This window comes from Pleurodeles waltl, chromosome 1_2 (assembly GCF_031143425.1).
Source record: "Pleurodeles waltl isolate 20211129_DDA chromosome 1_2, aPleWal1.hap1.20221129, whole genome shotgun sequence".
Taxonomy (NCBI): domain Eukaryota; kingdom Metazoa; phylum Chordata; class Amphibia; order Caudata; family Salamandridae; genus Pleurodeles; species Pleurodeles waltl.
Window position 1 is genome coordinate 1287568002 of NC_090437.1, and position 24936 is coordinate 1287592937.

The 24936-nt window shown below is 46.0% G+C and overlaps 1 protein-coding gene across 2 annotated transcripts in view; it reads left to right on the plus strand.

Moving 5' to 3' along the window:
- ATRN (attractin) overlaps positions 1 to 24936 on the plus strand; it is a 670776-nt gene that overhangs the window by 299301 nt on the left and 346539 nt on the right. For both annotated transcript variants that reach the window (XM_069205063.1, XM_069205055.1), the window contains exon 19: positions 6451 to 6588. In XM_069205063.1, the coding sequence (XP_069061164.1) occupies positions 6451 to 6588 (138 nt within the window). The remainder of the gene's footprint in view (positions 1 to 6450; positions 6589 to 24936) is intronic.

Sequence of the window (24936 nt, forward strand, 5' to 3'; positions counted from 1 at the left end):
TCCTTTTGATGGTGACAAGCTCTTTGGTGCCAAGGCTGATTCGGCCTTAGAAAGGTTCAAAGAGAGCAGGGCCACGGCCAAGTCGCTGGGCTTGCAAGCCACTTCTTCTACTTCCTCCAGATTTTTTAGGAGGTTTCGAGGATTTGGTTGTTGTTCCTCCTCCTCTTTCGAGGGAAATTGCAGCAACCCACCTCTGCTCTCTCCTAAAGATCTTTCAGAGGGAGGGGTAGGGTCCGTACCAGGGGAGCCACTCAGCAGCACTCTGCCTCTTCCTCTGGAGGGGTGCAGCAGGGGAAGCAGCCTTAGGCTTCCACCAATTCCCACTCACTCCACTCCTGTAGGGGGGAGGTTACTGAATTTTCTCCACAAGCGGGAGGTCATAACATCAGACTCCTGGATTACCAGCATTGTGAGAAACGGCTATACCCTTCCCTTTCGGGAGTTTCCGCCCCCATCCCGCCCCGCCCATCTTATTGTTCAGATGAACACCTCCTTTTGTTAGAACAGGAGGTTCAAGTCCTCCTTTCAAAGGGCGCAGTGGAGTTGGTCCCAGAGCAGGAAAGGGGTCAAGGTTGTTACTAGAGGTACTTCCTGATTCCCAAGAAGGATGGTCGGTTGAGACCAATCCTGGACCTAAGGATCTTGAATTGGTTTCTCAAACAGGAAAAGTTCAAGATGCTGACCCTAGCTCGGGTGCTTTTGGCGCTGAACATTGGAGATTGGATGGTGTCTGTCGACTTGCAGGATGCTTACTTTCATATCCCGATACTCAAGTCGCACAGGAAGTATCTCCGGTTTGTGGTGGGGTCGCAGCACTATCAGTTTGTGGTCCTCCCGTTTGGTCTTACTTCAGCACCTCGAGTCTTCACGAAGGTGATGTCGGTGGTTGCAGCGGAGCTCAGAAGGAAGGGGATAGCAGTATTTCCTTATCTGGACGACTGGTTGATCAAAGCCAAGTCTCCGGAGCTCGTGTTGAATCACCTGCAGTCGACAACCCAGTTGTTGTTCGACCTGGGTTTTTCGGTAAACATGCCCAAATCTCACCTAGAGCCTTCTCAGCGCCTCCTGTTCATAGGGGCAGTACTGGATACAACATTGAATCGAGCCTTTCCTCCGCCTCAGCGGATTCAGGACATTCAGGTGTTGGTTCCAATGTTTCAAAGTGGAGCGGTCATTCCAGTCCTCAAGGTCCTACGTCTGCTCGGTCTGTTTGCTTCCTGCATACTGTTGGTCACGCATGCTCGCTGGCACATGAGGGCTCTTCAGTGGTGTCTCCGAAGGCAGTGGTCTCAACACAAAGGAGATCTCGAAGGCTTGGTGAGGATCTCAAGAGATGCTGCCACGGATTTGAAGTGGTGGATTGCGGACGGCAATTTTTCCAGAGGAAGGCCGTTCTCGCAAGCTCCACCTGTGGCCACAGTAATAACGGATGCTTCCACTCTAGGGTGGGGAGCTCATCTGGGGGACCTGGAAATCAAAGGTCTTTGGTCTCCAGTAGAACAGATGTTTCATATCAATCTGTTGGAGTTACGGGCTGTACGTCTGGCTCTCAAGGCCTTCCTCCCATCCCTTCGCGGTCAGTCGGTTCAGGTCCTGACGGACAATACTACCCTGATGTGGTATATAAACAAACAGGGAGGGGTAGGGTCGTACCTTCTCTGCAGAGAAGCTCTTCGGCTATGGTCCTGGGCAAAGGACCATCAGATTTGCTTGGTAGCAAATCATCTGGCCGGAGTCTCGAACGTACGTGCGGACAGTCTCAGTCGACATTTCTCGGCCGATCACGAGTGGCGTCTCCATCCAGATCAAGTCCGTCTAATCTTCCAGATGTGGGGGTTTCCTCGGATAGATCTGTTTGCCACCCGGGAGAACTCGCACTGCCCGTTATTCTGCAGCCTCCAGTATCCGGTACAAGGAGCATTGGGGGATGCGTTTCAGATGTCCTGGTGCGACCAGTTGCTTTACGCGTTTCCCCCCCCATACCCTTGATTCCTCGAGTATTGAGGAAAATACGCCAAGACCGGGCCCAAGTCATCTTAATAGCTCCGGATTGGCCAAGGAGGGTATGGTACACGGACCTTCTCCAACTCTCACTGTGCCCTCCGCTCCGTCTCCCTCTCAGGGCAGAACTCCTCTCGCAGTCGCAGGGGCAGGTTTTACACCCCCACCTCCAGAGCCTGCACCTTCATGCCTGGAGATTGAACGGGGCAACCTGAGTTCTTTCTCTCTCCCGCCTGATGTAGTGGATGTTATCTTAGCGGCCAGGCGACACTCCACTAAATCTATCTACGCTAATAGGTGGTCTAAATTTGTGGTTTGGTGTGGAGAGAGGCAGATTGATCCCTTACGTGCTCATTTGTCGGATGTTTTATCTTTTGCATTGTCTCTAGCACAGAGGGGTTGTGCAGTGGCTACGGTTAAGGGATACTTGTCTGCTCTTTCAGCCTTTATTTGTCTTCCATACCAGCCATCTTTGTTTAAATCCCCTATAGTACTTAGGTTCTTATGAATAAATTCCCTCTTACTCCTTTCGTTATGCCTCAGTGGGATTTGAACTTGGTTCTAACTTTCCTTATGGGTTCCCCCTTTGAGCCTATGCACTCTTGCCCCATGAGATTATTGGTCCTAAAGACGGTCTTTCTGGTTGCAATTACTTCTGCAAGGAGAGTGAGTGAGTTGCAAGCTCTATCTGTAAAACCCCCTTATACATCTTTTTATGGGGATAAGGTGGTGTTGAGGACCAAGGCTGCTTTCCTTCCGAAGGTTGTTTCACCCTTTCATATGTCCCAGACGATTACTCTTTCCACGTATTATCCTCCGCCTCATCCTTCAAAGGAAGAAGAGAGACTTCATCGCTTAGATCCAAGGAGGGCGCTAAGCTTTTATATAGACAGAACGAAGGATTTCAGGCTGGAGGATCAGCTCTTCATCGGGTACGTGGGACAGAGGAAAGGCAGTCCACAAGAGAACACTCTCCAGGTGGGTTTTTCTTTGCATTAAAATGTGTTACTCTTTAGCAAAGAAAGAACCCCCTGATGGTATAAGAGCTCATTCCACCAGAGCTAAATCGGCCTCGGCTAGGGGTGTTCCTGTGGTTGACATCTGCAAGGCCGCAACTTTGTCGTCCCTTCACACTTTTGCAAAGCATTACTGTTTGGACTCTTAGGTCAGAAGGGACGGCCATTTTGCGCGGTCGGTGCTGCAGGATTTCTTGGTTTGACCATTCAGGCACCCGCCACCGAGTGCGGTACTGCTTTGGGACTCTATTCATTAGGTGAGGAATCCACAGGTAGTTGTATCCATCAGAAGAACGAGTTACTTACCTTCGGTAACGACTTTTCTGGTGGATACATTAGCTACCTGTGGATTCCTCACGGTGCCACCCGCCTCCCCGTTGCCTGTCTGGTCTAGCCAAGTAATTCTTGAGTGTGCTCCTCTTGGTTTTGAGGACTTGTATATATTCTGTACATATATTCATATTGATATATATTGTTTAAAAAAAAAAAAAAAAAAAGGATTGAGTTATTAGAATGATGTAATTATTTGGAATGTCATTAAATTTTGCAATTTGTTCTTTCATCTCAATGGCCTATTATTAGGCACGTAAAAAATGTTGGTACTGACGTCGGCGAGGACCTCTTATTGCCTGTATGACGTCAGACGGCGTCGAGTGGGCAATTGTGACGTCCTCGTCGACGTGCAGAAGCTAGGAAGAAGATTTCCGTCGAATGCTGGCACAATGGGAGTATTCATTAGGTGAGGAATCCACAGGTAGCTAATGTATCTACCAGAAAAGTCGTTACCGAAGGTAAGTAACTCGTTCGTCGGGTGCAGAGTGGTCAGGACTCGTGGATCCGGGGTGGTTCTGGAGTCCTTCGCTGGAGTGTTTCTGGACAGGGCTGCTGTCCAGAGGAGATCTTGGTCCTCTGGGGTGCAGGCAGTTCTCTTGAGACTTTTAATAGTTCACTGGTTCTGCAGGATGCGTCGCCTTTTTGTAGCAGGGCTTTAGAAGCTGGAGAAATGCCTGTAGGGATGGGGTCAAGTCAGTTGGTGTTTTCAGTCTTCTCTGCTGGGGGTCAGCTTAGCTGTCCTTCTTATCTTCTTAAGGTCGCCAGGATTCTGACGAGCCAGGGTGAGGGAAGCCCTTAAATCCTGGATTTAGGGGTGTTACATGGGTCAGACGGCAGTAGCCAATGGCTACTTTCCCTGAGGGTGACTATACCCTTCCTGTGTCCACTCCCTTTGGGCAGGGGGACACAGACCTAACCCTGTTGGTCCCTGTCCTCCAAACCAAGATGGAGGATTTTGCAAGGAGGGGGTCACTTCAGCTCTGGACACCTTAGGGGTGTTCCTAGCTGAATTGGTTACTCCTTGTTTTTCCTAACTTTTCCGCCAGACTTGCCGCCAAAAGTGGGGCTTTGTCCAGAAAGGAGGGGGGTGGGCAGGGGGTGGGAGCGCATCTCCACTAGCTGGAGTGCCCTGAGGCACTGTAACAAGAGGCCTGAGCCTTTGAGGCTCACCACCAGGTATTAGAGTTCCTGCAGGGGGGAGGTGTGAAGCACCCCCACCTAGTGCAGGCTTTGTTTCTGTCCACAGAGAGCACAAAGGTTCTCACCCTATGTAGTCAGAAGCTTGTCTGGAAATGACAGGCTGGTACAGACCAGTCAGTTGTGCAGTAGAGGTTTGGCTAAAATACAGGGGGTATCTTAAAGTTGCCCTCTGGGTGCATTTTTCAATAAATCCAGCACTGGCATCAGTGCGGGTTTATTGTGCTGAGAAGTTTGATATCAAACTTCCCAGGCTTCAGCAAAGCCGTTATGGAGCTGTGGAGTTTGTAATGACAAACTCCCAACCCATATACTTAGCATGGCCACACTGCACTTTCAGTGTCTAAGAATGGATTTACACTGTACGGGTATATTGCTCATGCAGCTATGCCCTCACCTGTGGTATAGTGCACCCTGCCTTAGGGCTGTAAGGCCTGCTAGAGGGGTGACTTACCTATACCACAGGCAGTGGTCTGTGGGCATGGCCCCCTGAGAAGGGTACCATGTCGACCTTGTCTTTTTCTCCCCACCAGCATACACAAGCTGCAGTGGCAGTGTGCATGTGCTTGGTGAAGGTCCCACAGGGTGGCATAATACATGCTGCAGCCCTTGGGAGACCTTCCCTGGCCACAGGGCCCTTGGTTCCATTGGTACCTCTTACAAGGGACTTAACTGTTTGCCTGGGGTGTACCAATTTTGGAAACAGTGATACATTTTGGGAAAGAACACTGGTGCTGGGGCCTGATGAGCAGGGCCCCAGTGCACACTCAGTCAAGTCAGCATCAATATCGGGCAAAAGGGGGGGGTGTAACCATGCCAAAAAGGGCACTTTCCTACAGATCCTCTACACTACAGGAATGTATTGTCAAACAATGGTCACAGGTGACCGGATTGGACGCATCTATTTTAAGCGTAGCTAGTGTTAAGTACGTGCTAATATGGTAGAACAAGATCGAATTGTTACTGGGCAGACCATTTCCAGGCGATTCCACTGGTGGCCATCACCCCACTCTTCTTTCCTTGTGGCCATTACCTCTCTCAGGAAAATAAGTTAATTTCAGGCTTTTTCTTTCGAAGAATCTCCTAAGCAAGTACATAAAGATAGTCATACTGCAGATGTGCTCCAGATTTCTTGCAAGAGTTCAGATCACCTTTTCATGTCAACCCGTTCCTCACATTACTCTCTTTTTCCCCTCAGACACAGTTGCTAGGGACCCCAGCAGTGGGGTTGGGGAGGTGGAAGGAGCATGGTCTGCGGTAAACTCTTGTGTGCTGGTACAATTTGGATTTTAGGGAAGATTTCACATTTCACCTCAAAACCGAAACTCCTGCGACTAACACAAACCTTTATGATGTTAGAAGCCAAACACTAGATGGCAGGAGTGTGCACAATATTTTAACCTACGGAACTGCAAGCTTCAGAATTAATTTTACAAAAAGTAATGTTTTTCTTACTTCCACAGGAGCATGTAAAAGAAGGGTTATATGATCTTGAACAGCACACTTGTTTTCATACTATATTTTTGTGTTAAGTTACCCAGTTATACTTTGAGGCATAGGAAAATAGTGACTTGTATTATTTTTGGTCACCAGTGAAGAATAAGCAGCCGTCATTGATTACTACTTTAATCCACACATTTTAAGTATGGTCTTTTCAATTCACGCCAAGGTGGTTTCCAGATGTAAAATGTGGCTACTTGCATGCCTCGTGCTTCAAAAATAAAATACGTGATGGGGACCTTTTTACTGAAGTCATGGTGTAGAAAACAAACATTTGTTGAGGTGTGCTGGGCACTGGTAGTGATTTTGTTGTGACTGCCTGTTTTCCAGCTGTATTTTAAAGGTCAGAGTGGTCTTTTGAGTAAAAGATATCATCAATGACAATTATTTTATTTGTTTTCAGCATGCCAATGCAATGGACATAGTAAATGCATCAATGAAAGCATATGTGAAAAGTGTGAGAATCTGACAACTGGAAAAAACTGTGATATCTGTATATCTGGTTATTATGGAGATCCTACCAATGGAGGGACCTGTCAACGTAAGAAATTTTGAAAAATTGCAATTTTGCTCTTAGTTCTGTTCACTATGAAGTGAGAAGGGTGTGCTTTTTCTTTGTGTAAATTAAGAATAATTGTATGGTTTCAACTACAGTGATGCTGGCTTGCTTGTAAAATCACTTTTGAAATGCTTGATAGAAGTAAGGTTGACTTGCAGTTTTACTGCTGTTCCTGGATGTGACTGAAATGGGCGCCAATGCATGCCACACACGTACTATACCAACACGTTAACTTAGGAAATGTGTCCGACAAAGCCAGGGTATTCTTTTAACTGGCTATTAGAACCTCAAACAGTACTCGGTGTTCGCAGTTACGTAACACAATTATATATTTGTCTGGCACTGGGCAGCCTTACCAGTGGAGGAGAAGGTAAGCAGGTTGATTCCTTCCTCCAGTCTCACCCACAAAAAATGCTACAACTCAGTAAAACTGACATATTCACCAGACTGATTGCACTCATTCACAAAACCGATTCAGACCCCAGTCTGCAATGGAAACAGTTAAGAATGTACTTCTCTGTGCAAATGCTAATTTAGGACAAGTGTGGGAGGAGAGGGGGCTTAATAAGGAAAAGACCCTCGCTTGCAGAACATTTATGCTGATTCTCGAGGGCTGCAAAGATAGTTTGCCCTCACAAAAAGATTGCTTTTGATTGACTCTGAAGATTCTTGGATCTCCTTCCAGGACCAGAATAGATCTGAAAATTGCAGTAGCCCTTGTGTGTTGCTAGATGTTTATCTGCTTCAATTCTGGGATGCAGCCCAGATGAGACATCATGGAGATATACAAGCGACTGCTCCGGCACACTGACTTCAGTTGCTTTGTGTTGCAGCATGAATCTTTTATGGATTCACTTGCGGTGAATTTGTCGTAGTTTGGACTCTTGCTGTGGGCAAGACTGCTGATTCAAGGATGACAGTACTTATGTTTGTAGGCGACTATGCTTATCCTACAACAAGTTGCAACTGTAGTACCGACCCTTCCGGCTCACTAGCAGTACCTCATTAAAAACCCAAACAGTTAAAGGTGATTTGTGGCAGCCTTTACGCATGGACTCAGATGTATGACATCTTAGGGAGTGTCGTGGTTAAACGGAGATCACCCCTTTCTCACAGATATATCATGTCTCAACCAAACAAAGGCAATAACGAAGATGCAGTAATGTTTCAATAGTTTTTATTTAATACAATCTGCGGAAAATCGGATGGGCTGCAATGATTAGGATAATCAACAGTGCCAGAGATAGAATTGTAAAGACAAGAGTCATGATTATGAAGACCCTCACCATCTTGCAATAACCTAGAAAGACATCAAGTGTGTGATATGTCCTAATACCCTACCATAATAGGCCTAACCTTCTACCTTCTACCTAGAGGAGAGCTGGGTATGTCAAACCTAATCTGCCAATGCCATGTCCCTGGAAGGAGTCCCCAACCCTTGTTACCTTGGAATGAGGTCTCTTGCTCAGACTCCGAAGGAACACGAAGTCCGGGTCAGTGTCAAGGCGACGTGCAGCATCGATAGCAGCGATGCGATCTGGTCGGAATCCCTCGGACTATCTGTCTAAAGTGTGATGTATTTATACAGCTCTACTTGGACCCCTGACGTAGGTTGTTCCAAAACAATAGATAACGCAGCATGCTTGGGATGGTAATTCCTAGTGTGAGCACGTACAGTTTGTTTGTCTTTGTTGCATGAGTTGACGCCTTAGCTGGTGACACTGATAACATAGATCTAAACAAAATGGCCTAACTATAAACGAGGCAGCCATCATAGAAGAATTAATTAAATAAATGGTCTAAAACAGATCAAGCTAAGTAGGTTAAAAGTCACTAGGTGATGGAGGCACAAGTCTGCAAGCCAAAGGCTAAGCTAACTCCTGTTATCCCACTAAAACAAACTAGGATTCACTACAAATTATTCTGCCATCAAGTGGTTGGGTCTGGAATAGACTGTCACCTGTACCTTAATATTTAGGACAAGCGCGCAAGTGCTCTGACGTGTTGTAATCTATCTGTAGGCTTTTAACACCCATCACTAATCTCATTCATAGGATTGCCTTTCAAAAATCCTATATCATTGGTAAAAACTTTACGTTTGTCCCTCCTTGGGGCAGTTTTGTTACTGCCTTGGCCATGCACCCCGTTACATGGATAATTGCATATTTGCTGATATGTTTTTACTGCAAGCAAACTTCTTTTTTCTTTAGTGTCTCTCCTTCTCGCTCATGCTCAATGGCGGCTGTGGTGCTTTGAATTGGCTGGCTTATGTCAACAGTTTTACTTTTCATTTTCAATTTATGAGGCAAGAAAAGTCCAGTTAGGAATTTACAACGCTAATAGCTCTAACCCAAGCAAACATGAGACCTATTGCATTGCAATTTTTTATTTTTTTTTGCTGAGCGTAGTCGACCATTTGGTGCTTTGTTCTTCCCCGTGACATGAGACATACGCCCCGGAAGCCCGTACATGTGGTTGCCATTTTCTCATTCTTTTTCTCTGCCGTTGGATCAGGAAAGCAAGTGGAACACCTGCAGGAGAATTAATGCATTCACTGACAGGTCAGGAATAATTGACATCGAGACAACGAGTAAGGGCTCATTGGTCTCAGAAGAGACCATTGCATGGTTGGGATTGCGGACGTTCCAGCCATGTTACAAAACAGGAGTAGCACTATGGTAAAGCAGAGTGCAGTCTATAACGAAAAAAGGGGTGACACCGTTTTTTATCTCTGTGCTGTATCCTCATGGTCTTCTCAAATACATGGACATTAAGGCTAACAGAAGTGCAGATGGGACAAGGTACTAGGCACCTGTAAACAAATGTACTCCCACCTCAACGTGGCGAAAACTACAAAATCTGTGCATAGCATGTGAATCCCAAAAAGATTCATGCTGCAAAACAAAATGGTTGCTTACCTGTAGCATTAGTTTTGAGGCTTGAGCGTTTTCTGAGTTCACGTGTGATCCTTCACCCCATTCTTCTCAAGGGGCAAGGTGATTTCTTAAGCAAGAGGAAAAGGAGGGTAAGGACAACATTGAAGACATAAACATACTTAGTCTCAAGTGGGGGGGAAAGACACCGTCTCAAGCAGAAAAAATATAGTGAACACACAGGGCTTCCAAGGGGTAGATCTGATCTCATTGCACCAAATGTAATCCTTCTGCTTCCGATGGTGCTCCCACTTAGTGGGTAGTTCTGATAGTTCAGTCCCCAGCCTTGAAGTCCAGTTTGTAGCTGGACTTACAAGCGATATTACTAGCGCCAGATTCAGCTGTGGCACCAACTTCTGATGTGGTGCCCTCTATCCATTTCCATTGTTTCAAGCCCCTGGTGCTGACCCCTCATAAACAACATCCTCCACCACCCCCGGGAGGGAATATTTGCTTTCTCATTAAAAAATCCACCTAAGGGACCTACGAAGCATTGGAGGCCCCCACAGGGTGTCAGCTTGCAGCTTTATTCGCTCACCCTGTTGATGTTCTAACCACCTTCTCAGTCCAAAAAGGAGGAGGAATGCCTATGTTTTCTAGACTCTAGTAAGCTCTCAGTTTTATATTGAAAGGACCCTTGATTCTCGTACTGAAGACTAGACTTTCTGATGGATACAACTACCTGTGGATTCCTCACCTTATGAATTCGTCCTTGCGCCAGCATCCAACAGAAAGTCTTCTTCCTAGCTGTCCACGTCGACGAGGATGTCATAATGGCACAGCTCCACGTGACTCTGTCTGACGTCACCGTGCCAATAAGAGGTCCTCGTCGGCGTGCTGACGTCAGTTTTTCCTTTTTTCCGTGCCTTCGACGCCAAAGTTTTTTCTTCCTGGCTCGTTGATTACTGTTGCGTTTTTTGGTGGTTACAATGTCGCCTCCAAAGAAGTCCGGTTTTAAGCCATGTAGAGAATGTGGGGGTCGAATGTCAGTGACCGATCCACATTCAGATTGTATTTGGTGCCTTAGTTCTGAGCATGACGTTGAAGGATGCGCGCCGTGCCAGAGTATGAACCCTAAGGCTCTAAAAGAGCGTGAGGCGAAGCTTTTACTGGCGAAAGCAAAGAAGGGCCATAAGAGGGATTCCTCCCATGCTTCACCAAAGAAGCATCAGAAGCGGCATCATGATTCACGGCGCCGTCATGACTCTCGGCGCCGGTCAGAGCGGAGCCGATCGAGGTCGAGGTCTCTGTCTTCTCGATGCCAGAAGACATGGGAGATGAGCCCTACTGTGACGCCTCAACCCTGGAGTCCGGAGTTATCGCCGGCGCCGTCGGTCTTTGAGGTTGTTCATCATAGTCCTCCATTTTCGTTGTCGAGGGAGCCTGATGTCCAACAGTCATCTGCTCCCAATATCCTGCTTTCCCGGCTCCAGGGTCGGATCCGGCTGCATTTTTTAATGCAATGTATGCACTGGGCCATTGGCATGTGATTTGGGCTGGCGGAGAGTGTCAGATCGGCGCCGAGGATATATCCTTGTGGGAGTTCACCACCTGTGACAGTGGCTCCACCATCGGGTCAGCCGACCCATCGCCGTGCCTTTCCACGTCGATGATGTCTCCTTCCAGGCCGGCTCCATCGCCTTCCTGCTGACCGACTCCGCGGAGGTCATCGTTAGACTCCGTGTTGGCGCCGGGGCCGGGTGATGCTAGGAGTCACCCATCTCTTCCTGGGCCTTTCTGGGATTCGAAGTCTTCGGCGTCGATGGATTCATTATCGACGCCGGCTTTGGAGACACACCTTCGGTCTCGTAGGAAGGCTTTATGATTTTTGGAGGAGGAAGAGTACAGACAGTTGGAGGAAGGTGAGATTGAGCCTTTGGATGAATTCCAAAGTCTGGCCACTGCAAGCGGGCTGGATACTTCCCCGGAGTGGGACATTGCGTCTCCGGGGGAGTTTACAGAAGAGGCCGCATCCTTCCATACGGTGGTCAGGAAGGCAGCAGAGTTTCTGGACTTGCCATTGTCTGTGGCGGAGGTGAAAACTAACCTGCTCACGGAGGTGTTGCATCCTTTGGCGTCCAGTGCGGATCCTTTGCTGCCCTTCAATGAGGCTTTAACTGAGCCTATATTGGATTTGTGGAGGAAGCCAGTTACGACTCCTGCAGTGAACAGGGCTGTAGCGAGGAGGCATAGAGGCGCACCAGGAGATCCGGTTTTCCTGTCACGTCATCCTACTCCTGAAAGTTTAGTAGTCCAGGCGTCTTGCTCCGCGAAGTCTGCTCCTGGTACATTCCCTGGAGTTCCAACTGATAGGGAGTCCAAGAGGATGGAGCAGTCTTCGAAGAAGATCTTTTCATCCTGTAGCATGGCGCTCAAGGCTACTAATTCTACCTGTGTGCTGGGCAGGTATGTCCACGCCCTTATGGACTCCGCTAAAGAGATGGCCAAAGATCTTCCACAGGAGGTACAAAGGTCCTTTGGGTCTCTTTTTACGGATACGCAGGCGGCTGCACAACAAATTATACAGTCTGGCCTGGACACGTCTGATTCGGTAGCCAGGGTCATGGGAACATCTGGGCTACTAGGAAGCATGCCTGGTTAAGGTCCTCTGGATTTTCATCGGACATTCAATCCACCTTATTAGATCTGCCAGTCGATGGGGAATAGCAGTTTGGAGAGAAGGCGGATTCTGCCCTTGAAAGGTTTAAGGACAGTCGGGCAACAGCTAATCTTTGGGCTTACAGACTGCTACTACTACATCTTATAGACCTTTTCGCAGGTTCAGGGGGTTTACACGTGGTTCTGCCTTTCGGAGGTCCCAATACTTGGCCCAGCAACCTGCCAATCCGCCCTATCGTGCCCTTAGAGGGCGGGGTAGGGGTAGAGCTAGAGGGCCAGTCCAGCAGCCTTCATCTTCATCCTCTTCCTCCTCTGGTGGACAACAGCAGAAGCAGCCCTAGTTTTCCCCACTTTATTGTCCATACTTCTCCTGTAGGGGGAAGGTTGAGTCTTTTTCTCCGCAAGTGGGAGTCTATTACAACGGACTCGTGGGTGTTAAGAATTGTGGAAAAAGGTTATGCTCTCCCCTTTCAGGAGTCCCCTCCTCCCTTCCCCCCCGTCCCTGGAGGTTATGACCATGTTGTCAAGGGGCGTAATAGAGTTGGTGCCGGTGCCGGAAAGGGGTCAGGGGTGTTATTCAAGATATTTCCCGATTCCCAAAGTGGCCGGTCGTCTAAGACCGATTCTAGACTTGAGGATTTTGAATTTTCCTCAACCAGGAGAAATTCAAAATGCTGACCCTAGCGTAGGTACTATTGGGGTTGAGCGAAGGAGACTGGATGGTGTCTGTCGACTTGCAGGATGCGTACTTTCATATTCCAATAATCAAGTCGCACAGGAAATATCTCCGGTTTGTGAGCGGTACGCAACACTACCAGTTTGCGGTCCTTCCGTTTGGACTTACTTCAGCACTTCGAGTTTTTACGAAGGTGATGGCAGTTGTTGCAGCACATCTCAGAAGGAGGGAAGTAGCGGTTTTTCCCTACCTGGACGATTGGTTGATCAAAGCCAAGACTTTGGAGCTTGTGTTGTCTCACCTGCGAATGACAACCCAGTTGTTGTTCGATCTGGGTTTTTCAGTAAATGTACCAAAATCTCACCTGGAGCCCTCTCAACGCCTGCTGTTCATAGGGGCAGTACTGGACACAACACTGTTTCGGGCCTACCCCCCACCTCAGCGGGTTCGGACATTCAGGCACTGATTCCAATGTTTCAAATTGGAGCGGCAGTTCCAGTCCTCAAGGTCTTACGCCTGCTAGGTCTGTTTGCTTCTTGGATTCTGTTGGTCACTCACGCACGCTGGCACATGAGGGCTCTTCAGTGGTGCCTCCGCAGGCAGTGGTTCCAGCACAAAGGAGATCTCGGGGATTCGATGAAGATCTCCAGGGACGCTGTAGCAGATCTTCATTGGTGGACGGTGGATGGCAACCTTTCCCAAGGAAAACCGTTTTCACTACCACCTCCTGTGGCCACAGTAATATCGGATGCTTCCACTCTAGGTTGGGGAGCTCATCGGGGGGACCTGGAGATCAAGGGTTGTTGGTCTCCAGCGGAACAGATGTTGCATATCAATCTGTTGGAGTTGCGGGCGATACGTTTGGCGCTCAAGGCCTTCCTCCCTTCCCTTTGCGGTCGGTCGGTTCAGGTCCTGACAGACAACACTACCGCGATGTGGTATATAAACAAGCAGGGAGGAGTAGGGTCGTACCTTCTTTGCAGAGAGGCTCTGCGACTCTGGTCCTGGGTTCAGGACCATCAGATTTGCTTAATAGCAAATCATTTGGCCGGAGCACTGAATGTACATGCGGACGATCTCAGTCGTCACTTCTCAGTAGATCACGAGTGGCGTCTCCATCCGGACCTGGTCCTCTACATCTTCGGGATGTGGGGTACGCCTCAGGTGGATCTATTCGCCACTCGGGAGAACACGCACTGTCCGTTGTTCTGCAGCCTCCAGTATCTGTTGCAAGGATCGTTGGGGGATGCGTTTCAGATGTCCTGGAGCGGCCAGTTGCTTTATGCGTTTTCCCCACATACCCTTAATTCCTCGGGCTCTGAGGAAGGTTTGTCAAGACCGGGCCCAAGTCATCTTGGTAGCACCGGACTGGCTGAGAAGGGTATGGTATACAGACCTGCTTCAACTCTCTGTGCCCTCCGCTCCGTCTCCCATTCAGGGCAGACCTCCTCTCACAGTCGCAGGGGCAGGTTTTACACCCCCACCTCCAGAGCCTGCACCTTCATGCCTGGAAATTGAACGGGGCAACCTGAGATCCTTTTCTCTCCCACCGGATGTAGTGGATGTTATTCTATCATCCAGGCGACACTCCACTAAATCCATTTATTTCGGTAGGTGGGCAAAATTTGTGGTTTGGTGTGGAGAGAATCAAAAAGATCCCTTAAAGGCCCACCTTTCAGATGTTCTTTTGTTTGCTCTTGATTTAGCAAAGAAAGGCTGTACGGTAGCTACAGTTAAAGGCTATTTGGTGGCTCTGTCAGCTTTTCTTTGCCTTCCGGACCAGCCTTCTTTATTTAAATCTCCGATTGTAAATAGGTTCATAAAGGGTTTAGTTAATAGGTTTCCTCCCACACCCTTTCAAATGCCTCAGTGGGACCTAAATCTGGTACTGACATTTCTGATGGGTTCGCCTTTCGAGCCTATGCATTCATGCCCGTTGAGATATTTAGTTCTAAAAACTGTTTTCTTGATTGCGATTACTTCTGCTAGAAGGGTCGGGGAACTTAAAGCCCTTTCTGTTAAACCTCCATTTACCATGTTTTCCCTGATAAAGTGGTATTGAAAACCAGGGCAGCTTTTCTGCCAAAAGTTGTCACTCCTTTTCATTTGGGTCAGACTATTACCCTTCCCTCGTTCTCCCCTCCTCCCCATCCCTCTAAGGATGAAGAGAGGCTCCATCGGTTGGACCCTTAGAGGGCTCTGAGTTTCTACCTGGAGAGAACAAAAGACTTTGGATGATCAGCTGTTCGTAGGGCAGTTGGACAGCGGAAGGGCAGAGCGGTCCAGAAACGAACAATCTCCAGGTGGGTCATCCTGTGTATAAAAGTTTGTTACTCTCTGGCAAAGAGAGTTCCCCCTGAAGGTATCAGGGCCCATTCTACTAGGGCTAAGTCCGCCTCTTCGGCCCTAGCGAGAGGAGTTCCATTAGTGGACATTTGTAAAGCGGCAACTTGGGCGTCCCTCCATTCCTTCGAAAAACATTATTGTTTGGACTCTGAGGTGAGGAGGGACGGTCATTTTGCTCGCTCGGTATTACAAGATTTCTTGGTGTAATCAGGCGGGCACCCACCACTGAGTGCGGTACGGCTTTGGGACTCTATTCATAAGGTGAGGAATCCACAGGTAGTTGTAGCCATCAGAAGAACAAGTTACTTACCTTCGGTAATGCTTTTTCTGGTCGATACACTAGCTACCTGTGGATTCCTCACCGTCCCTCCCGCCCCCGTTGCCTGCCTGATTTCACGGTTATCTTGTAAATGGTTTATATTTGTTTATGTATATGTGAGTATATATATATATATATATATATATATATATATATATATATATATATGTTCGATGGCATGTGTAGCTGCAGATACACATGCTGTGCACATCCTGCCATCTGGTGTTGGGCTCGGAGTGTTACAAGTTGTTTTTCTACGAAGAAGTCTTTTCGAGTCACGAGACCGAGGGACTCCTCCCATTTCGACTCCATTGCACATGGGCGTCGACTCCATCTTAGATTGTTTTTTTTCCGCCATCGGGTTCGGACGTGTTCCTTTTCGCTCCGTGTTTCGGGTCGGAAAGTTAGTTAGAATCTCGGAAAAATCATCTGTATTGTTTGCGTTCGATATCGGGTTAGTTACAACAGGTCGACACCGAATTAAGAAGAGCTCCGGTGGCCCTCTGGGTTTTTTTCGATCCCCGTCGGGGCCTGGTCGGCTCGGCCACGTGTCTCTTCAAGGCTGATGGAACGGACCCCATTCCGCTTCTGTCCAAAATGCCATAACAAGTATCCATATACAGATCAACATCTGGTCTGTAACTTGTGTTTGTCACCAGAACACAAGGAGGATACTTGTGAAGCCTGTCGAGCGTTTCGGTCCAGGAAGACACTCAGGGACCGAAGAGCAAGAAGACTGCAAATGGCGTCGGCGCCGACAGGACAAGGGCGTTTCGAGGAGGAGGAAGAAACATTCTCCACCCAAGATTCGGACTCTGAGGAGATCGATCCCGAGGAAACGCCGAAAACCGTGAGTAAGACGTCGAAACAAAGAACTCACGAGAAAACCGCTAAAGCCCAGGGGACGCCACCGCCAACAGGCCATGGCTTAACCCGAAAAAAAGGTGACCGTTCATCGGCACCGAAAAAGGGCGAGCTGGCGTCGAAGTCATCAGACTCCGGTCGAGATACCGGCACACAGCAATCTCGGGCCCGAGATAGTGGCTCAGAAAAAATTCGGCACCGAGACAGCGGCACCGAAACGGGTCGGCACCGAGAGAGCACGACGCCGAAAGTAAAGAAGGTTTCGTCGGAGCCGAAAAAAGCAGCCGAAAAGGTTTCGGTACCGAAAAATCCGGCCTCGGAACCGAAAACAAGTTCCTACACTGAGGAACAAGGACTGTCCACACAAATGAAGACACATAGATTTGGACAGGAATTAGAGACAATAGAGCCAGATCACACACAAAGGCGGCTCTTTATTCAAAAAGATACAGGGAGGATCAGCACTCTTCCTCCAGTCAATGAAAAGCAAGTTTGCCTTCCAAGACAAGGACAAGCAGCCACACGCAAAGGTGGCTAAACAAGTAACACCGCCACCATCCCCACATCACTCTCCGCAACCATCACCAGTAGCCACTCCACCAATGATGCAATCCCCAACTCATACAGGAATGAGTCAAGATGACACTGACGCATGGGACCTTTACGACGCACCAGTGTCAGATAACAGTCCTGAATGCTATCCAGCTAGACCATCGCCACCAGAGGATAGTACAGGCTACGCACAGGTTGTGTCAAGAGCAGCGGCATTTCATAATGTCAGCCTTCATTCAGAGCCCATTGAAGACAACTTTCTTTTTAATACACTGTCGTCCACACACAGCCAATATCAGAGTCTTTCTATGCTACCCGGAATGCTAAAACACTCCAAACAAGTGTTTGAGGAGCCTGTTAAAGGGAGAGCCATTACTCCAAGAGTAGATAAAAAATATAAACCGCCACCAACAGACCCAGTGTACATTACACAACAGCTAACACCAGACTCTGTTGTAGTGGGAGCAGCGCGCAAAAGAGCCAACTCTCATACTTCAGGAGATGCACCACCTCCAGATAAAGAAAGTCGAAACTTCGATGCTGCAGGCAAAAGGGTGGCGGCACAGGCAGCAAATCAGTGGCGTATTGCAAATTCGCAAGCTTTGTTAGCCAGATATGATAGGGCCCATTGGGATGAGATGCAACACTTTATTTAACATTTACCCAAGGAGTTCCAAAAAAGAGCGCAGCAAGTAGTAGAAGAAGGACAGAGTATCTCCAATAATCAGATACGGTCAGCAATGGATGCTGCAGACACAGCTGCTAGAACTATCAACACAGCAGTAACGATAAGGAGACATGCATGGCTGCGTACATCAGGATTTAAACCAGAGATACAGCAAGCTGTGCTGAATATGCCATTCAACGGACAGCAGTTGTTTGGGCCGGAGGTGGACACTGCCATCGAAAAACTTAAGAAACACACTGACACGGCCAGAGCCATGGGCGCACTCTACTCCCCACAGAGCAGAGGCACATTTCGAAAGACACAATTCCGAGGGGGGTTTCGAGGGAAGACCACAGAAGCCACAACCTCACAAACAAAGCCCACTTACCAGAGCCAGTATCAGCGGGGAGGTTTTCGGGGACAATATAGAGGTGGACAATTTCAAAGGAATAGAGGAAAATTCCAAAGTCCCAAAACTCCTCCAAACAAGCAGTGACTTCAAGGTCACAAATCCCCAACACAACACCTGTGGGTGGGAGACTAACCAAGTTTTACAAACATTGGGAGGAAATAACAACAGACACTTGGGTCTTAGCAATTATCCAGCATGGTTATTGCATAGAATTTCTCAAATTCCCTCCAAACGTCCCACCGAAAACACACAATATGTCAAAACAACATACAGATCTTCTAGGACTAGAAGTTCAGGCATTGCTACAGAAAGAAGCAATAGAATTAGTACCAAAACAACAAATAAACACAGGAGTTTACTCCCTGTACTTTCTGATACCCAAAAAAGACAAGACTCTGAGACCTATACTAGATCTCAGAACATTAAATACATACATCAAATCAGATCACTTTCACATGGTTACATTACAAGACGTAATCCCACTGCTCAAACAACAAGACTACATGACAACTCTAGACCTAAAGGATGCATATTTCCATATACCAATACATCCTTCACACAGAAAGTACCTAAGGTTTGTATTCCAAGGGATACATTACCAATTCAAAGTGTTGCCATTCGGAATAACAACTGCGCCAAGAGTTGTTACAAAATGCCTAGCAGTAGTAGCTGCACATATAAGAAGGCAGCAAATACATGTGTTCCCGTACCTAGACGATTGGTTATTCAAAACCAACACGCTAAAACGGTGTTCACAACACACAAGATATGTCATACAAATCCTCCACAAACTAGGTTTCTCGATCAACTACACAAAGTCACACCTTCTGCCGTGTCAAACACAGCAATACTTAGGAGCGACAATCAACACAGCAAAAGGGATTGCCACTCCAAGTCCACAAAGAGTTCACACATTTCACAATGTGATACAGACCATGTATCCAAAACAAAAGATACAAGTCAAACTAGTGATGAAACTACTAGGCATGATGTCTTCATGCATAGCCATTGTCCCAAACGCAAGGTTGCACATGTGGCCCTTACAACAGTGCCTAGTATCACAATGGTCACAAGCACAGGGTCAGCTTCTAGATCTGGTGTTGATAGACCGCCAAACATACATCTCGCTTCAATGGTGGAACAGTATAAATTTAAACCAAGGGCGGCCTTTCCAAGACCCAGTGCCACAATACGTAATAACAGATGCTTCCATGATATGGTGGGGAGCACACCTCAATCAACACAGCATCCGAGGACAATGGGACATACAGCAAAAACAGTTTCACATAAATCACTTAGAACTGTTAGCGGTATTTCTAGCGCTCAAAGCATTTCAACCCATAATAAGCCACAAACACATTCTTGTCAAAACAGACAACATGACAACAATGTATTACCTAAACAAACAGGGAGGGACACTCTCGACACAGTTGTGTCTCCTCACACAGAAAATATGGCATTGGGCGATTCACAACCACATTCGCCTAATAGCACAATTTATTCCAGGAATTCAGAACCAGTTAGCAGACAATCTCTCTCGGGATCACCAACAGATCCACGAATGGGAGCTTCACCCCCAAATACTAAACACTTACTTCCAAATTTGGGGAACACCACAAATAGATCTATTTGCAACAAAGGAAAACTCAAAATGCCAAAACTTCGCATCCAGGTACCCACAAGATCAGTCTCAGGGGAATGCGTTATAGATGAGCTGGTCAGGGATATTTGCTTACGCTTTTCCCCCTCTCCCACTCCTTCCATATCTAGTAAACAAGTTGAGTCAAAACAAACTCATACTAATAGCACCGACATGGGCAAGACAACCTTGGTACACAACACTACTAGACCTCTCAGTAGTACCTCATGTCAAACTACCAAACAGACCAGATCTGTTAACACAACACAAACAACAGATCAGACATCCAAATCCAGCATCGCTGAATCTAGCAATTTGGCTCCTGAAATCCTAGAATTCGGACACTTAGACCTCACACAAGAATGTATGGAGGTCATAAGACAAGCTAGGAAACCTACCACTAGACACTGCTATGCAAATAAGTGGAAAAGATTTGTTTATTACTGCCATAATAATCAAATTCAACTCTTACACGCATCTGCCAAAGATATAGTAGGATACTTACTACATTTGCAGAAGTCAAAGCTAGCTTTCTCTTCAATAAAGATACATCTTACCGCAATTTCAGCTTACCTGCAAATTACGCACTCAACTTCATTATTTAGGATACCAGTCATAAAAGCATTTATGGAAGGCCTAAAGGGAATTATACCACCAAGAACACCACCAGTTCCTTCATGGAACCTCAACATTGTCTTAACACGACTCATGGGTCCACCTTTTGAGCCCATGCACTCTTGTGAAATGCAATACTTAACATGGAAAGTTGCATTTTTGATTGCCATCACATCTCTAAGAAGAGTGAGTGAAATTCAAGCATTTACCATACAAGAACCATTTATTCAAATACACAGGCATAAAGTAGTTCTACGGACAAATCCAAAATTTTTACCAAAAGTGATCTCACCGTTCCGCTTGAATCAAACGGTAGAATTGTCAGTGTTCTTCCCACAGCCAGATTCTGTAGCTGAAAGAGCACTGCATACATTAGACATCAAAAGAGCGCTAATGTACTACATTGACAGAACAAAACAACTATTTATTGCATTCCAAAAACCTCATACAGGGAATCCAATTTCTAAACAAGGCATTGCTAGATGGATAGTTAAGTGTATTCAAACCTGCTATCTTAAAGCAAAGAGAGAGCTGACTATTACACCAAAGGCACACTCAACCAGAAAGAAAGGTGCTACCATGGCCTTTCTAGGAAATATTCCAATGAACGAAATATGTAAGGCAGCAACATGGTCTACGCCTCATACATTTACCAAACACTACTGTGTAGATGTGTTAACTGCACAACAGGTCAAGCTGTACTACGAACATTATTTCAAACAACTTCAACTCCTACGGGCTGAACCACCGCTTTTGGGGAGATAACTGCTTACTAGTCTATGCACAGCATGTGTATCTGCAGCTACACATGCCATTGAACGGAAAATGTCACTTACCCAGTGTACATCTGTTCGTGGCATTAGTCGCTGCAGATTCACATGCGCCCACCCGCCTCTCCGGGAGCCTGTAGCTGTTTAGAAGTTGATCTTGAACATTTGTAAATTTGTAAATATATTACTTTAAACTTCATTATGTACATACGTATTCACTCTGTTGCATGGGCACTATTACTAGCATACACAACTCCTACCTCACCCTCTGCGGGGAAAACAATCTAAGATGGAGTCGACGCCCATGCGCTATGGAGTCGAAATGGGAGGAGTCCCTCGGTCTCGTGACTCGAAAAGACTTCTTCGAAGAAAAACAACTTGTAACACTCCGAGCCCAACACCAGATGGCGGGATGTGCACAGCATGTGAATCTGCAGCGACTAATGCCACGAACAGATGTACACTGGGTAAGTGACATTTTCCATTTATGTATTTATGGGTGTAATTTAATATTCTAATATTCTGATATTTCATGTGAATATATGCGTTAATGGGAAATGTTCTGGTGTATATGTATTCTTCTTTGTTTTTTTTATGGGTCGGTTTTCACCTGTTCGCCTCAAAGGCACAAAAAAAATGAGGTGAAACTGACGTCAGCACGCCGACGAGGACCTTTTATTGGCACAGTGACGTCAGACGGAGTCACGTGGAGCCGTGCCATTATGACGTCCTCGTCGACGTGGACAGCTGGGAAGAAGACTTTCCGTCGGATGCTGGCGCAGGGACGAATTCATAAGGTGAGGAATCCACAGGTAGCTAGTGTATCCACCAGAAAAAGTGTTACCGAAGGTAAGTAACTTGTTCTTTAGGTCTACACCAGCTCCAATAAGCAGTCTCCCTTGAATTGCCTTGGGCATAAAGATCTGCTATGCCCTAACCAAAATAATCCTCCTGAGGGTATCCACGACCATTACACCATGGCAAAAGCCACATTCTGAGCACCGTCTCGGAGTGTTTACACATTGGGCATTTTCCGTGTTTAAACGTTGACCTTAGCCCACACTTTTACAAGGCATTACTGATGCTATTCAGAGGTCTGCAGAGATGTCTTCTCAGATCCACCTCTTTGGGAGTACTGATTTGGTATTGGTGCAGGATGTGAGGAATCTGCAGGTAGAAGTATCTGTAAGTAGAAATATCTGTCAATAATGAACAAGTAACTTATCTCTGGCTAACATCTTTCTGGTGCGTCTGCACCAATTCCTCATTGATTATGCTTTATGTCTGCCTGCCTGTCTTGAGCGGGGGCAAACCCATTATTCCTATGAACTAGTTTAAATATAAGGTACAAAGTGTTCCTTTGGATTGAGTAAATTAAAATTTTATTTTTAGGGAGCCTGTAGCTGTGCTAACACAAAATCCCTTGTTATAATTAATGATGCAATGTATTATAGTGATAAATAAATAAAACATATGTTGTGTTTATGGAAACAATATATAATCGACAAATGCGTTCAGGAGTAGGTGACAGAGGTGAAGGCGCAGTGCAGATGAGGTGGCATAAAAGATGCTCAAAACAATTATATATTATACACCACTCACATATACAAATTAGTCCTAACTCTGACAAGCAAAAGTTTAGGGATTTAACGTCCACAATCAGTAAGTGATCCAGTGATACTCTGTAGAAGTTTTGACTGACAACGTAAAATGTCTTCCTCGGGACAGGGGGACCAGCAGCAACCAAAAAATAAAAGCAGTTATCCATTCTGTTTACTCCATAATTTATTCTGACTACTGTGATTACATGTACATAGTTTCAAAATAATGAAACCCTATCATTAGGGAAAGAGAATAATTACCAATTAAAATGTCTGCTCAATTATTCCGAATAATGGTTCATGTTGTACTCTCATACGATAGCAAACAAAATAGTGTGATCAAGTAAAATCCTCCATATAGACTAACAATTAGAAGGATGTTCACCTGTCATAATGAGCCAGCATCAATTAGGTGAAGAGTGCAATTTGTAATATTCTCACAAATGCTATAATCACAGTAGTATAGTGAAGTTAGACCACCCTGGAAATAGGGAAACCTAAAAAGCTGGTACACTCTGATCTGGTTAGAGGGTGCAACTGAATCTTACAAACTGGTAGCAATTGCACAATAAGTTGTCAAAGTGGTGAAATCCCAGAGTCAGTGGTGGAAGAATGAATGAGTGTTTTAATCAGCATGTTGGAGTGGTGAAATGGCTGCTAGTAAAGTTGCATGTAAGTTTCGGTACACTGCAGTTCCGTCAGTCTTGTTGGCCCTTATCTCAGTCCATGAGAGTGTGGAAAAAGGGGCAAGGCACTGATGCAGTGCTCTGCGGTGGCACCTTACATGGCTATGTAATGCCCTATCCTAGGTGAATCCTTGAGCTGAGTCTGAGCTGAACTATTAAGATTTCAGTGTCCATTCTGGCATTTGAAAGAGAATCAAGAGATAAGGAATCTGAAGGTAGATGCAAATATCCACCAGAAAGCTGGTTATCGAACAGTAGTAACTTGTTGTTTAGACCGGCATATTCTCAGCAGCCACTCGTGGCAGTGTAGTTGAACATGACAAGTATAGAGCACTTGGAATGCAAACAAGCAGGAGTCCTAGGAGAAAGCAGTGATTAGTAGGATAAGAAAATTAATGGTAGGAACAAGCATATTATTAAATTATCATTTCTACCCATCCCTGAAATATTAATTGGAAAGCTGTGTTGAAGAGGCTGTAAATGTTGGTTAATTCAATCAAGTACATTACATTGCGTATTTAGTAGTAATTGGGTCTGAAATGTTAGAATCTTCTGTTAATCTTATCTTAAAGTAGTTATCCTGATCTAAGGCTGTTCATGAAGGAATTAATTTATCATTGTAGGCCATGATATATACATTAAAATTTCTGTCATGGGAGATCTCCAGTGCTGCACGTTTCTCCACCCAGCTGATTTTCCATAATATATGTAATTCTGCTTAAAAAAAGCAGCCATTCATGTATCTTGTCCATTGGCTTCTTCGACCATCTGAATAATTTTCTCTGATAAGAAATCCTTTAAAATATTCCTTAGAAAACACCTTTGGGACATGTGGCATGTAATGCCCTTCCATTGCATGCTGTTGAACTCATGCAAAACAAAAATGATGTAATTTCTCTCCTAATCTAGCCCCTGAATCATCCTGCTCCTGTTTTCCTTTGTTCCTTATCTAGGTCTCCACTTCTGTCAGTGATTCAAATTTTGTGATTCTAATACTACAGTCATCCGCAAACACCAATACTGAAACTGCTTCCTCAGTCTCCTGCTTTACTGATTTCACCTCCACTTGGTTAATCTTTTTGTTCCCTCCAGACACTTTACTACCACTTTTATTCCTTTAGCAGGCTAGCTCACAGTCTCCTATGGGTTCCCATCTACAGTTCTTTTGGGACTTTTCAAATCTGGACATGACACTGTTCTCGAACAGGCATTATGTCGTCTAATACTCCGCCTACTCTTTCCTCTGTTCTGAAGCCTTACCCCACATTACCTTCCAAACCCCATCTCGTACCTCACACTTCCTTTGTTATGTCTTCCTATGCACAATTTTTCTTAATCCTGGCACCCTCCCAATTGAATCATCTCCATCTAGATTCATGTTCACCTGTACACTATGCTTCTTCCATAAAACACTGGCAATGATTTCTATCTAATGCTTAGTATTTCCTGCCAACAGCATAGTTCACTGAGGGACTACAGTAACATCTAGACTTGAATGAACATACTTTTTCATCTTGTGCTGTTCATCTAACTGGTCATAGCCAAGTTACTACACACAGATTTTTCACAAGGGTTGAGCAAAACGGAGCTGAGTAAAACAGACCACAAAAGTATTGATTTATAGTCTTGCA